The sequence below is a fragment of the Mastacembelus armatus genome, chromosome 24, assembly GCF_900324485.2.
Source record: "Mastacembelus armatus chromosome 24, fMasArm1.2, whole genome shotgun sequence".
Classification (NCBI taxonomy): Eukaryota; Metazoa; Chordata; class Actinopteri; order Synbranchiformes; family Mastacembelidae; genus Mastacembelus; species Mastacembelus armatus.
Window position 1 is genome coordinate 9,152,805 of NC_046656.1, and position 15,948 is coordinate 9,168,752.

At 42.0% G+C, this 15,948-nt stretch overlaps 1 protein-coding gene across 2 annotated transcripts in view; it reads right to left on the reverse strand.

Annotated features, from left to right (window-relative positions):
• The window catches only part of klhl29 (kelch like family member 29), a 207,936-nt gene that overhangs the window by 6,345 nt on the left and 185,643 nt on the right, over nt 1-15,948 (reverse strand). For both annotated transcript variants that reach the window (XM_026319483.1, XM_026319484.1), the window contains one exon: nt 5,130-5,323. In XM_026319483.1, coding sequence (XP_026175268.1) covers nt 5,130-5,323 — 194 coding nt within the window. The remainder of the gene's footprint in view (nt 1-5,129; nt 5,324-15,948) is intronic.

Genomic DNA, 15,948 nt, shown 5'->3' on the forward strand with positions numbered 1-15,948 from the left:
AAGAAAATATGGAGGACGAAGTGCTGGGTATCCTCTCCAGCATCCTGCGTCCCACCAGAGAGCACGAGGGAGCAGGAGAAATAGGACAAAGACGCTTCAGTTCTTGCTGCCAGAAGCTTAGATAAGATTACGACAGGGTAATTGCAGCAGCAAAAATATTTTTTTGTGCACACAATGTTCTTTTATGTGAGGTGAATAAGAGCAGCCTTTGAAATGATGGGCCAAAATAGCAGGAAGAGGATGATGTACTTTGATTCAACATGATGGAGAATAGGTCGGAGGGTGAGGGGGTCATGTCCAATTAGGTAACTATGGAAACATCATCTCCACCTCTCAGGCTCTGTCACTTTCCCTTCCTCCACCTCCATAATAGCACTCTCTCAGACGCTGTGCCCATTTGGCTGCTACGTCATCCGCTCGAGTAATTGTTCTGCGGTCGATTTTCCCGATACAGCAGTCTGGGTTCTGCTGCCGGGTCCCTGGAGTCAGGCGCTCGATGGAGAGCTGTCTGTCAGATTGGTGAGCGTGTTTCCATTTGGGTGTGCCGGAGAGGACGTGTGAACGGATGTGGGATAGTAAGTAACTTTTCTTGAGTGCAAAGGGTCAATTCACCCAACTTAAGGGAAAGCATATTTTATTACTCCAGTGTTTTTATAAGCTTTATTTAACGTTACTTTATATTTAAGGCTGTGTGATTTTTCTCTCTCTGATCTTCCCATAGATAGAAAAAGGTGACGTCATCTGCTTTGGTGCGTCATGACACTTGTGATTTAGCAACATGAATCAGAATAAGGTGATAGTTTCGTTACTCTCAGTCTGATCAAGTCCTGACAGAGGAGCCTGCCTGAGTTTGAGTGTTAGACCTAAAAATGTCCTAAACTTAAGTCATGAATATTGAACACCAGAGAAAGACTTTGAAGCTCTGAACTTGTTTTTCATGAAACGTAAGAATTTCTGCCCCCACAAATATACGGTGAATATGAAATAATTATTATAATAAAAACATAATCACCAACGTGTAATTTATTCCTTGTTCTTCCGGAATCTGTGCCCCATTACAGAACATGCTGTGAACAGTTATGTAGGAGCAACAAACAGTCAGGCTAATGGCTGCTTGAGACCGCCCTTAGGCACAGCACTGTGAGCTAAAAGCTAACATCAGCATGCTAATGTTCTCATAATGACAATGCTATCATGCTGATGTTTGGATGGAAATGTTGACCATGTTTAGTCTTATCACGTTAATATCTGACCAGTTATTGCAAGTACAACTGAGGTTGACAGGAAGGTCATTTAAACCAAACTGGACATGTTCAGATTTTGGCATGATGATGTCCCGAGGTACAAACTAAGTGGACGGCCATAGTTAAGTCTTCCTGAAGGGAACAGGCATCCGTGAATTGAATTTCATATCAATCCATCCAGCGATTCTTCAGAAAAAGTCTTTCTAAGTGCTGCTAGGCCTAGGGTTGACATTTTAAATGGAAAGAAAGAGCCTCATAAGTTGGGGCCACTATTTCTACTTCTAAATTAATATTTGCTGTATTTGGTAAGGCAACAGAGAGACCACATGGCCGCCTGAGTGACTCATTGAGTAGTTTCTGAAAAGATATGAAGTGAATGCGGTAGATTCAGCTCTCTGAAATGTATCATGCAACATTTGAAAAGCACTGCAAATCATTTCTAAAATGAAAAGAAACCAAACAGATGCTATTTTATCAGTAGATCACAAAAAAAGACAAAAGTTTTTTTGGAGAAAATGTGGGAAGGGTTGTTGAAACCGTGTTCGCCTGCAACCGTGCTGCGCGGCCACACGCTGAACGGACTGTGGATTATTCAGCTTCCAGTGCCGTGCTGTGAGACAGGAACCTCACAACATTGTCATGTTTGTCATTTAAGTTAGCTGACCTTTAAAAAAAAAAAAAAAAAAGCATCCAGGGTTCATTAGTAATTTACTGTATATCTGGCTGCTCAATTACGCTCTCATGCTTCAGTACAACACACTCACTGAGCACTTTATTAGGTACCTTCCAATACAACAACCTTGCCATAACATCTATCTTTATGGCACTCATAAAGTTTCAGTTTACAGACAGATGTCATAGCAGGGCTGTATTGGATTGCATTCAGTTGTATAGGTGTATCTAATTAAGCACTTTGAGTTTGCACTGTTCAGCAGACAGATATATTGAAGATAGAGATGAACGAAGCCGCAGAGACACCTTGCATCTCAATGGACTTGTTGAAGGGACTATTTTTGGAACGAGTAATATTATTTTTCACTCTGCAAGAGATAGGAAGTCAGTCCTGATAAGTGTTTGTGAAACCCATTTGCAGTCCATGCGGGAGACGGTCCATGCAGAGAGAAAAGACACACTCAGACACACGCCACACACACGCCACACACATATACACAGACACGCAGATGCACAACTGCAGAAAACGCACACAGCTGTATTTGTGTCAGTCGATAGATAAGACAGTGCTGAGAGGTGGAGGTGGGAGAGGCGTACGGAGGAGGGGGAGACAGCGAGACAGAGAGAAGGGGAGAGAGAGAGATGAACTGAGAGATTAGAGAGGAAGAGCCATGGAGGGAGGCAGAGGGCTGATCGAGAAGCGCTCCCCGCCGGCTCGCTAAAATCATCGCCGGCCCAGTTTCACAGGAAGCACTAAACCCGTCAATTATCTCAGGCTCGTTGGCTGTCAGACGCAGACTCATCTACACCCTGACAGATGAAGGCCTGATGTCTGTCTGCATCTGTCATGCACACACACACACACACACACGCACGCACACATGTTCACACGCAGAAAGACAAAGAACATGCATGCACACACGTGGCCTGACCTCCTGGCTGGTTGCATAATTCATGTGCTGTGTACCTGTGCCGCCGAAGGATGTGTGCTTGATAAGGAGGTAAGGAGAAACGGTGCATGTGTGTTTCTCCCCAGACTTTTCTCTCATTTCTCCTCTGCCAGCTGCTCTTGCTAACCCTTTAATACCATTCAACCCTCGCCCCAAACACCCATGTTACATAATCATCATTTCGCTCTCACTAGTCTTGCTCTGGAAAGGCACTAATAACAGAGAGCAAGTTTCTGGGCAATAGTGCTGGAAGGAAGTGTCTCTGTGCTGGCGTTTTAATGTCACAAGAACAACTTCTTGTCAGGAATCATTTGAATTTAAATACATTTTTGACCCTGTGTGTCTCTCTGATGCCCACTGCTCCGAGTGTTGCCTGCAGCAACAGTATGCCACTATTTGAGATAATAGACTATCTTTTTTTATTTTTTATTTTTAATAGCTATTCACTCTGAGAATCCATCATATGCCAACATCTTAAATGGGGCAATCCAGCATCAAAGATAGAATTTATTCTTATGTGGAAAATGTATTTAAATTAATACAAACTGATTTTTTTTTTCTCTTTTAGAATATTCATTTCTGTTGCAGCACATGTTGTGACATGTGTTTTGCTTTTTTTTTTGCAGAGTTAAATGAGAAGATACCACTCTCACATCGCTCTGTACATTAAATAAAAAGCTACAGCGAGCAGCTTGTTAGCTTAGCATAAGGAAAGTGGGGCAACCGGTTGGCTGTGTCCGTCATCCACCTTCCAGCATCTCGCATCAACTCACTAATTAACATGTCTTATTTAATTAGCTTAATCAGTGCACAACTGTAAGTGGAAAAACGATCTGCCATTTGCCATTTCTTCTGTTTCCAGTCTTTTCATCTTTCTCTTTGCAAGAAAGCAAATAAATGTTAACAGTGGTTTGGGTTTAAATGTCACATAGTGTCTGGGTTTATGTGTGCAACAGTGATGTTCAGGCCTAAATGTGCACCCATAGGACTCACAGTATATGCACAAATCAATAGCAATCATCCCCGCACTGCAACTTTCAAGGATATATTTTTGTGAAAAAAAAAAAGAAAAAAAAAGCCGTCTGTGGATAAGATCTTTGCACTGCGAACACAGCTGTCAGTATTTTGAATCACACAGAGGTATACTCTGTTTTTCCTGCTACCTCGTAGCGGCTTGGTTAAAATGTCTGTTCTGATGCTGCATCCTCCACGGGGTCCCTGGTGGCTCTGACTGGAATGTGACTGCAGGTTTCTGCAGTGAAGAACTACAGAGTTTGGCCAATAACATGTCAGAAGCTGTGGTCAGATTCACCTGTCATTTCAGCTATGGTCTTCTCATTATAATAACACAACGATAAAATGGAAAGAGGGGGAATGGTGGAAAATACTGAGCGGGATGATAATAATGATGACAAGAAAACAGAAAGGAAAAGGTTATTCATTGACCACTGAATTGTCTCTTACCATGAGTTAGGTCAAAATTCTCTCTGAAATAAACTGTAACACTGAAAACTAAAGACCATCTTCTTTCATCTATAAAATACTTCAAAAAGGGACATCCACAGACATCTCAGTTTATGAAGTGCGACACCAGCATGAAGCACTGACATAAAAGATTTTGCCTCATACATTCGTCTGCTGTGACAATATGTTGCCTTTAAATGGCGATCTTGAGTTTGTGGCCTGGAGCAGGAGGAGTCAAGTACCTGACATGGAAGGTGTTCAAGTGGGGAGTCATAAGAAGACTGTTGCTTGGCAACCTGATGGCACCCATAATGGAGGCCCAAAGACTCCTTGTTGCTCTCTAATAAGATAGCAAGATGCCAGTGACCCAGGATTAAAGGAATGCATGCATACAAATTGATACAGTAATGTAGCTGCAGTGTGTCCCTTCTCTAGTTCTGATGTTACATTGCTCATAAAAAGCAAACATTAATATTCATGTTTTCCTGATGTCTTGGAAGAGAACAATCTAACTAGTGAGCGAGTAATTCTCTTTCAAATGTGAAATGTGAAGGCATAATGAGGAACAAGAGACCACACATTTGGGAAAAAAAAAAAAAAAATCGAACCACAACCTGGTACACGGGGGTTTAAAAAGGAAACAACAGCTCCGTCATAATACTAAAGGTGACGCTAACAATGGCAACGCGTCCCCCAAGGACATAGCGTCACTTTTCATTTTGTGTTGAAGCTGTTTGTTTGTGAAAGCGCGTGCTTGTGAAAGTGTGGTAAAAACTGGGAGCACTGTCACCTGTCTTACCTATCATGGGTGACTCAATGAAACTCCAGGCGTTGCTTTGAGGTACATAGGACTGGAGGACGCCTGCAGGCCGCCCAGCCTCATTCACACCCCCAAACACGTAGATCTTCCCTCCGCACACCGTGGCTGCTGCAGAATGGACCGGCTTGGGCAGAGGGGACACTGTTTCCCACTGGTTGGTGATGGTGTCGTATCTGAGGAGAAAAAGATGTTTCAATTAGTTTTTTCTTTTTTTTGGTTGTTTTTTTTTCTTTTTCTCACCACTAAGTAAGAGTGAGCTTTAGTCTTGGCTGTTTCGGAACCAAAACACAAAGCACAGGAAATGAAAAGAAACCAGTTGACATGTGGGTCAAGGTTCAGACTTGAATGATAAGTAAAGTCAGGACCCCACTTCCATTAAACAGATCCCACGATGGGAAGTCTCTAAATTACTTCTGAAATCTAATGTCAGTCATTTACACACACATCAACAGTATAGAGAAACACACTGATTTTAAAAGTCCCACTGCTCTGAATTCACAGTGAAATGCTCGTTTTGGCTGCAGGGCTGACAGATATAATTAGCAGAATGCCTACACCACCAGGGAAGATGAAAAAGACCAACCATTACGTACAATGACAGCAATTAAAGCAATTACACAAAGCAACATATGTTGGGAGCTACAAGCCATTAGTCTCCAGAGTTGGGTTGTGTGTCAGTGCTGAGCTTTGGACCTTCCTCTTTGGCAGAGACTTCAACGCCGAGCCTAAAACTCAGCCGACCCAAACCGGCACAAACAAACGCAGCCAGATGAAAGGGCCTGACACAATGGGCTGCATGAGAACTAGACATTGGCTTATGGGATTGTGCCCTTGTCAGAGGTTGAGTGTGCGTGCGTCTGTATGCATATTTCTTCAATTTGCATTTGTATTTACCGGCTGTGCTGCATTTGTGTATTAAGACGTGTTTGCATGTGTGTTTCTTTCCCCGTGGCTCCATTATTGAAGTGTGTTTGCAGTGTAATCCCCTGTCCATGGGCTACTGATCAAAGCTGCCACGTGAACAGCCCTTCAGCTGGGGTAGGGTTCATTAAAGAGCAGCAGACTGATCCAGGATCTGTGATTAAAACACACATCCATTCAGACTAAAGCAAGCCTTCCTAATCAAGGTTGCCTCTTTGTTATAAAAGAAAAACACCTTAATATGAAAAGCCATATCCAGAGTCCCCCAGGACAAACAAACCTTATACTTAAACACTTGAGCAGACACAAGTCAACTCCAATACTGTCACTTAAAGGCCAAGTGCAATTTTTTCGGGGGGGGGGGGGGGTGTCAGTGACTTTCAGTAGGTATTTTGCCAAATTTTTGTAAGTGAACAGGTGTCTACTACTTCAACTTTTTCATCTGATGTACCCATCATTAACATATAGGTATGCAAAGCTATTTTCTTCAGTCTAGGGATGCTTTACTGCTATGGCTCCTATGGCATTTGAAGTCAGGCTGAATTTAAATGACAACTGAAAATGCTGGTTTCATATCCAGCTTCCTGTGAGCAGGTTGTTAGATAAAGAGCAAGAGAAGAGGGGCGAATTAGCCTTTGGGAATATTCTTTTTGGGGGTCTGATGACGTCCTTGACAGCAGCTAGTGAGGGGACAGACTTAAATCAACTGGCAGTCTGAGGAAGTGACACCGTAGATACTCTGAGAAAGGTGGACTCCAGACACACAGAGTGCCAATTAGCATTGTTTAAACACGGACATGGACACGGACACACACACACACACACACACACACCAGCATCAGGTTGAGTAACTGAGCCCTGCTGAGATAAAAGGACTAACACGCATCTCATTCTCTGGCAGATGTAATTACCCCTCAGACCACATCGGGGGAGGTTAATAAATTTATGGGTCAGACACTGTTGAGTGAAAGTGATTAGAGGATAGACAAAAAGCCAACAAGACTACTGCAAATAGCTCTTGACAAAGACAAAAGAAAAAAAAAATCTTTTAAAAGTTACCTACAAAATTTGAATATTCCTATTACCCAAATCCAAAATATTAGGTTTCAAATCTTAAGCTTTGTGACAAATTAAGAAACAATCTTAAAACTGCAATAATCGCCAGATCAAATTACTACTTGTACTGTAAAAATGTGTTTTTTTTTTGTGATTAACCCAACTTGGATTATCACCCAACCAGTTCCTCTGTGCTCTTTGGAGCTTTTCAGCTCATTGTTTTGATTTAACGCTGATCTGTCGAGACAGAAAGCAGCTCTTTCAGTAAAAGTGCTGTGATATTCTGTAACCGAGTGCATTCTGCACAGCATCAAACAACACACAAGAAGTTGGCAACGGGCCGGCGGTGAACCTAGAAGAGGATTAAGGTGCTCGAGAGGCAGGTATTCAAAACAGAGCTAAAACAAGAGAGGATACTGGACTTATATCTGACAGATGGCGAGAATCATGACACTGGATGTGCAAATAGGAAGGTTTGCTAACAGGCTTGGCACACCTTCACAAAATGGAAATATGTCTGCGTTAAATTTTTAGGTTATTCCCATTTTGCCCCAGAGCGGTAAGAGTAATCAGCTCTTGCAGCTTTGAAATCAGTATGAAATGTCACAGACAAGCAGAAATATTTCATGTTAAATACCCAGCGCCTTTCTAACTTTGTCAGATAATAATGCGCTGATGTGAGACTCCATCTCTTTTAATAGCATTTCCATGAAAAATAGCTTTTAACGGTCATTAAAACCTGGTACAGCTATCGTGCAGTCAAATGGGTCAGGAGTTCTGATAAGGAGCAACACATGCAGGTCAGAAAAAGCTCGGCGCCTCAGCCAGTCCCAGGGGTCACGGATCTGATTGAATTCATTACACGTGTGACTCACCATCAAGCATTTAATATGAAGCGTGACATTAGGACTGACACTGAAACGACTCGAGCTGTGGTTCGTTTATATCTCCACGTCTGAGGAGATGAAGGGAGGAGAAAAACACAGAGAGAGAGAGAGAGAGTAAAAACAACACTGCATTCATTACCAACAACAACTATATCTCTCCCTCTTTTTCCTCTGAAGCTCTCAGTCAACAACAGTAAAGACCGACAGACAAAGCTTCTTCACTGTCACTAAGACACAGGAGGACTTTATCCATCAACATGTTGCGCTGCATGGATAGCTTTTTTTATTATTTTTTTTCTAAGTGTTTATACACAAAGACTGATCACCACATGAAACCATGTAATCGGCTGTAGCTCCTGACAGGTCTTGTTTCATCATGTAGGGACAATCATCTCAAAAAAACGCTGCTGCAGGGGTACAACAGAACAAACAATGTGGGATTGTGTTCTTTTATGTGAGGGGAGAGGCAGAAAGAAAGACAGATAAGAGTGGCAGACAGAAGAATTGAAAGAAAGAGGCCAGACTTTCAACGAGAATTGCCTCTGAATACATAATGTAGATAAAGAAAAACATGTTAATGCTTGCAGCGCTGTGACTGACACGTTAACAAATCCCAATTATAATTGGATGAGCCAGGTGGAAAAGCAGCCCATGCACGGTGATCGTGACGGTAAGAGAGTCCCAACTAATGTGTCTTTGGCCTTTATTCTTCACTGACCTGTCTGCATAAAAAAACTAATGTTTCATAACAACAGGTGACAGTGGTTAGTTGCCATGGAAATGATCAGTCACACCTGCCATGTTTGTTTACACTGACGACAGACAGATTTGCAATCTCCTCACCTAATTGCCTGCTCTCCGTAATACACATGAAAAATCAGATACTACCTTAATATTCTCAGTTTGCAACCTAAAATATGGATTAAATATATAAGTGCCAGGTAAAATGAAGGGTGGGTTGTGCATATATGTATTTCAATAGCATATTTTTGGTGACTGGTGGCTGGTTCAGTGTGTGCACTCTACGCTTCATTCAAAACTCAAGACATTAATTATTAAAAAAAATGAGTGATCCTATCAAGTTTCAAGTAATTTTGTAATGTAGCTGGGTATTGGGCAGCTGGATAGCAGCAGGACACCCAGTTTTAACCCAAAATAAACTGCAGTTCCCATGTTCATTGTAATAGGAAACATGTCACCCAGTGAAGCAGTGTGGGGTTTTGATGTGCCTTCGCAATCAGGGTCCCTCGACTTTGGAACGACCTGCGGGAGCCATAGCTCTGTTTTCATATAATGAACATTTAAACAGTCAACATTGAATTTCAGATTCAGCTATTTGTGTTCTTTTTATTCTGCATCTCTGAGACAGAAAGGACAAAGAATGACAGAAAACAGACGATAATGCTTCTCCAGCTACAAATATGTCAGTCTGTGATGACAACTTTACAGAAAATGTGGCGAAAGAGCAAAATTGATCCATCAGGCCAGGGAATTTGTAACATGAACTAGTAAACATACATTGGAATCAACTGTGATATAATCCGATTAGGATGTCAAGATACCTTAAAACAATGGCTGCACTTTATTGCAATGAATTGGATCACTGAAACCTGTAGGTAATGAGTTGTTGACCATACACTACCCTCCATCATTCATTCATCATGCACAATTTATAGACTAGCTCTCCTTCACCAACACACGCAAGTGGTGCAGTCTTGCAGTATCTTCTAGAAGGCACCCGCAGCCACAGTTCACTAATAGGGTAACGTGCATCATATCACACTCTCATTCTTTCACGCACAAACACACACTTGCGATAAACTATAATAGATGGGCTGGCAGTCTTTGAGATACTTGCACATATCCATTTCCCCTGGGATACAAACTGCATCGTATAGAGAGTGAGAGACGAGAGTGGAGAGATAGAGGGAGCAAATAAAAAAACGCCTCGCTCAGATAAAAAAACCACCGGGGCTCCACACAACTCAGTGTTAACAAAAAGATCCATTAAGAGGCAGAAGAGAGCATCATGCTGAAGCTACAACCATGCAAACACTGAGTGTTTAATAATAGTTAAACCCCCCCCCCCCCCCCCCCTCTCCCCACTACGTAGTAAAAGCCTTGAGTCTCAAACAGCTTGTAGTCCAAGGTGGTGAACAGAAAATCTGCATTCATTTGGGTTTTTAACTGAGGCAATACCACGCAGGTTCACAACGACACCACTGTAATCCTAAAAAAGCGAGGCTGTGTGTGCTGGAATGCAGTGGAACTTAATTAAAAAAAATAGCCATGCACTTATTGCCTCAGAGAGAAGCAGCTGATCTAATACTATCGAGCAGCAACTCGATAAGTTACAAATTCACACTAATCCCTGCAACACCCCTGCTAGTCATCTCACGCACGTGAGCGCTAGGCCTATTTCTGCATTCTCTTTCTGCTCTGCACCCACACACACCCTCAGACACACCACCACCGATCTCCATAAAGAAATATATTGACAACTTCTGAATGGCATGCCATGAAACTTCACACCAGAATTTCATGGTCCTCACAAGAGGCTGAGGTGAAGAGGTGACATTTTGGGATTTTTGGTACAATGTCTACACAACTATTGGATAGATTGAAGACTGGTACAGTAATTCATGTCCCTCCTCAGGATGCATTGGTTTAAGTTGGGTGGTCCCTAGGCTTTTCATCTAATACCATAAATACATCAAAATCTTAATGTATCCAACACTGAAGTAATTGCAGTCCCAGGTGTACTTGATGTTTAGCACTTATTAATAAATGCTTGCATGGCTAAATGCTAACTGAAGAAGCTGAATGTGGTAAACAACAGCAACAGCATGACTTAGCTCAATGTGCCACTGTGCTAAACTACATCCTCAGTGATGGCTGCTAGCATGGTTGGAAATTATATTTGTTTCTGGCTTTTTAATTGTGTTTCTCTTTCCTGTCTTGATTCCAGTGAATTATATGATCCTTGGAATATTAAATATGTGAAGAGATATGTGCAGGAAGAAAAGACTGTTTCTGTTCATTGTACAAGTTTGGAACCCCACCCCACCCCTCCCAGTCTGGAGCGGAGCAGAGCTGAGCGTCTTTAAACTAAAACACATATACATACATAAAGAGATTTGCATGCAGCCCCATGTTCAACAGCAGTTTGATCTTGTTTCTACACTGCCATCGAAACAGGCACAAGAACAGAGCGAGAGCGTGAGTGAATCAATCCCTCATAGCCCTCTGCTTCCTGTCAGAAGTAATGAACTGAGAGGTTGTGATTTGGCTCCAGGAAAACAGGCTACTGTGTGAATCAGCTCCGGCCTGGAGGGCATTCAAAACAATTTGCACACAAATATAAGCATAATTTGCTTAAATGAACAGTTTTCATGTTCGCCAAGGGTGTTCATACATTTAACAGGTAGGTGGGGGAAGATCTCAGCAGTATGACGGACGACTCCGCAGAGTCCTAGTAAGAAAAAAAAAAGGCAGCTGAAATTGACTTCTGAACCTTTATTGGAAACCAAATTTTTCTGTGCATTTGTATTTTGCATGTGGGCAAAAGAAGCTGCTGATAGTGACTGTGGATGTTCACATGAACTCATTCAACTGTGGCTTCCTTCTTATTTGCATATTTGTTGGTATCTTATCCAAAACGTTTCACCTGCACCTGCGCAAGAATACAGCATGGAGGAAGGCTACAAAGGGACAGGTGGAAAGAAGGGAAATTTGAATGAAGAGAGCGGCGGCACTGTTTGCATTAATTTGGCTGTCTGTCGAGTCAGGAAACAGATTGAGTCATATAGAGTAAAAGTGAACAGGAGACAACCATTTTGGAGAAGAGGAGAAGGAGGGGGAGAGTGAGTGGGTGCGAGAGGACCGAGTCTCTGTGTTGTGTCAGCTGCCATCTGTGTGTCAGAGCACATCATAGAAACTGCGAGGCCTGTGCCCACACCTCCGCCGTCACCCTGCTGTCTGTTGGGCACCAGCACTCACACATACACACGTCTTCAAACCGCCGCCATCAGTCTTTGTCAGCCTTGCAAGCTTTTGGTTACACTTCGCCTGCACTTGCAAACCAAAAACCAAAATGAGATGTTTGCCACCAGTGATTTGAAGGTCCTGCACTAAAACTCCACTGCAGGTACACCGCAACCATCTGTTGTTGGCCACTTATCCTTGAAAATAAGATACACAACAGAACACCAAAATAGGCAGAGGGATCATTATCATCATTATTTGTTGCAGGTTATACAGTGTGGTGCTATCTGGTTCCTAATAGACATGTATATTTGTAATTATAGCCTTGTTTTCAGTGTTTTGTGCATGGCGCACAATTGGTAACAGTAAACACTTATAATGGGAGAAAGTTATAATGGAGAAGAGATTGAGATACGAGACACTTTTATGATCTCAACATTTAATAAGATGTGAATTTGGACTGTTATACTGATTTTCTTGGACATACAAAGGCCCTCAAATTAGCAAACTCACCTTTTTGCTCCGCTCTATTTCACAAACAGCTTTTCACAAATTATCGGAGATGAAAACAAAAACAGCAGCTTTGCGACGACTAATTTGAACTTGTTTGCATGCACCCCTGTTCCCGTGTTGATTTTCCCTGCATGTGACAGCTGTTTGTACCTGTGTTCCCTCTCCCCGGGTTGCTAATCAATGTCTGATGGTGAAAACCACTGAGTTCTAACCTTGTAGAGAAAGGGTGCTGCGCTGCTCAGAAACGGTTGAGTATTTGAATCCAACACGAAGTACATCATTTTACTGACATGTTTGCAATTTTAGCAGGGAAACCGTGGAGAGCCGAAACAGCAGCTGCTTGTCATTTTAGCACAACATGAATGGCTAGTTCTTACTTTTTCTAGGCTCTCACATGGAGAAGACCCATGGTCTCTGGATGTTTTCAGCTAAAAATCTATTTCAACTGTTAACAGTTAAATGTTTAAGTCATTTTTCAGTGAGATCATTTTTAGAGGGTGAGGTAAAAACATCCAGTATTTCATGAAGGCAGCCAAAAGAAAAAAAGCCAGACAAATAAGTATAATATTATGTCATTTTATTATCCAATTAATCACCTGTCAGATTTATCTAAGCTCCCCGGAGGTGCAGGGTCTTTACCTCCAGGTTGGGAGCCACTCATTTAACCTTTGACACAACCCCATTCATCCCAAATCCCCCGTATTCCCTCAAGAGCCGAGTCGTTTTGCTTGTTATTTGCTCATAGTACACACTTCTGACAGATTGTGTATGATGACATCTGGGGATCTGATGGAGTCTTGCTCTCCGTATGGCCTCAGAGTGTGCTCGTCTCACAGACTGAAGTCAAGGTCAGCCAAAAGACACACACACACACACACACACACACACACACACACACAAAAAACACACTCCACTGCCATCACTCTAGGAGAACACACACATACACACAACTCATTAACTCTGATGGATTATGCCACATTTCAGGCTAATAACACAGACATACTGTACGTGTACACACCATGTATAAACGCACACAGACATATCTGACACACACTGGAGTATGGCAGCACATACAAACACAGATGGACATGGACCTGTCACCTTAGTGTCACCTTCAGCTAATCCTTGTGAGACAGAGTGATCCATTCACTGGCCACAGATTTACAATAATCCCTGTGCATGAACTCATTCAGAGCAAAAGTCTGCTTCCATACTGTGTATAATCTGTCCATGTATGTATACATACACACACACGTGCGCGCGCGCACACACGCACACACACATGTAGATAAACTGCAGAATTGTTCTATTGTTCTACAAAACTTGTGTAAACTTAAAAAGGCACCTTGAGAGACTATCAGGAAGAGAACCTAAGGAGCCATGACAAAAGTGAATGTGCACTCTCTTAGTGTCTGCGTCTGTATGTGTGTAGATGCAGATTTAATTGGATGGGAATGTCACGTAGGACAGGGGACATGAGTGCTGCTGGTGGTGTAGGTCATACACCAATTATTGCTCCGTGCTCTTCAAAAGTAGACGGGAGATGGAAGACTGAGACCCCACTTCATTACCAAAGTAAGCCTGTGTGTTGAAAGCAGCCATGCAGGGCAGCACTGTGGGGGTGTGTGATGCTGGGGGAGAGGACGAATCTGAGGTGTTTAATGTTTTAAGCAAGTTACAAAATGTCTTATGTTGCTGTTGTCTATGGCAAAATAAATAAATAAAAAAATCCAACTTATACAGGTTGATATGTGAACACAGACAGAAGAAGAAAACCAAAAAAGCAAGTTTTCTCTCCTCTAAGAGCCTGACCAATAGTAGGACTAGTAGTCTGCAGCCTTGCCAGCAGCTCAGTGAGGCTGTATTCTTCAGCACAGTGGGGCTATGAGTTAAATGCCAATGGAAGCATGCTTACAATGAATATCTCATCCTGCTGGTGTTAAGGCAGTAAAATATTTACCACATTAACCATTTGAGTTAAGCATCTCAGCATGCTAAAATTAGCAAATTAGCACTCATTAAAATGCACAGCTAAGGCCAGCTGACAACACTATTCACAGAGTTAAGCTGCTAGCATAGCTTAAATATTTACAAATCATTAATACAGGGACAAAACCGAGCTGTTATTTAACACATACTTATACACACATACTGTATACACGCATACTTATACACACATACTGTCAGAGTTGGGCAGTTACTTGAAAACTGCAATGATTTTCTCAAAAAAAAAAAAAAAAAAAAACTCAGAAAAAAATTCCATTACTTTGCTAATTACACAGCAGCAGAAATAATGTGCTACCTCACACCTACTTTATTAGGAAGCTGTCAGCTGTCAGATGCCTTTAAACAACTCTAAATGCTCCTCACCTGCCTCATTTTTTTCTGTTTTATAGTGGCCGTGACTTTGCCAAGCAGTCCATAAGATGAATGAATTTGTTCTCTCTCTGCACACATTGCATCCTAAATGTGCCAGCATGCTATGGAATTGCCGTGCAACTGCTGATCCAGTGAACAGTCAAAGGTTTTATTGTTGGCTGTCCGACTGTCAGCTGGGGTGGAAACAAAGCCTGCCTCTCCAACACAAACTTCATAAAATACAATAATGTTCTTTGAAGCAAATCCGCCCTTGCACGTCATATATGTTTCACTTGGGTCAAAAGTCGAACTGAAGCGAAGCAGTAATGCAGCGTTAACGTGGTTTAATAACTGTACTACGATTATCATGTTGTAACTGGTAATCCCTTGTTACTAAAAAAATACAATGCAAAGAAAAAAGTTAAACTGTGAGCAATGTGTTGCTGCCCAACAGTGCAAACTGTGCAGTATGCCTGTATGCATGTGTACAATAAAGTAATATGTAAAAACTGTATGTTAGGATAAATGTAAAAGTGGGAGATGCTGTAATTGTATCATGGCTTCCCATACCCATGAATAAATGTTGCCCATTTTTGCCAATGTAAAATAGCAATTGTTATCTGTATTTAACAACTTAAATTGCAATTTTACATTTAAATTTACATCTAGGAACAATGGCTATGCTGTTTTACAAACACCCATGATTAATGGTGCACCACACACATTCACAAAAGTCAACAAAAAATTCAAACTCCACTATGCCTGCACTTAAATTGTATTGATGTGAGCACTTTCACCTTGGCTGTGTGTGTGTGTGTGTGTGTGTGTGTGTACACTTACACATACAGGACAAATCTATATATAACAACTAGCCCACCCAGTGTCCATCCCTCCCTTGTGATGGTTTGCCAGGGCTGTGCTTTCTAAAGGTCAGATGTTGCATCCTCCTGCAGGGAGATGGCGAACTGACTGCCAACCATCCCTGTAGCAGCTGCCACATCTTAACCATTGATAATTTGCCAGCAACACACTGCTGTAACCTGACTGATTGGATGTCTGACTGGGTGGTGTCATGATAC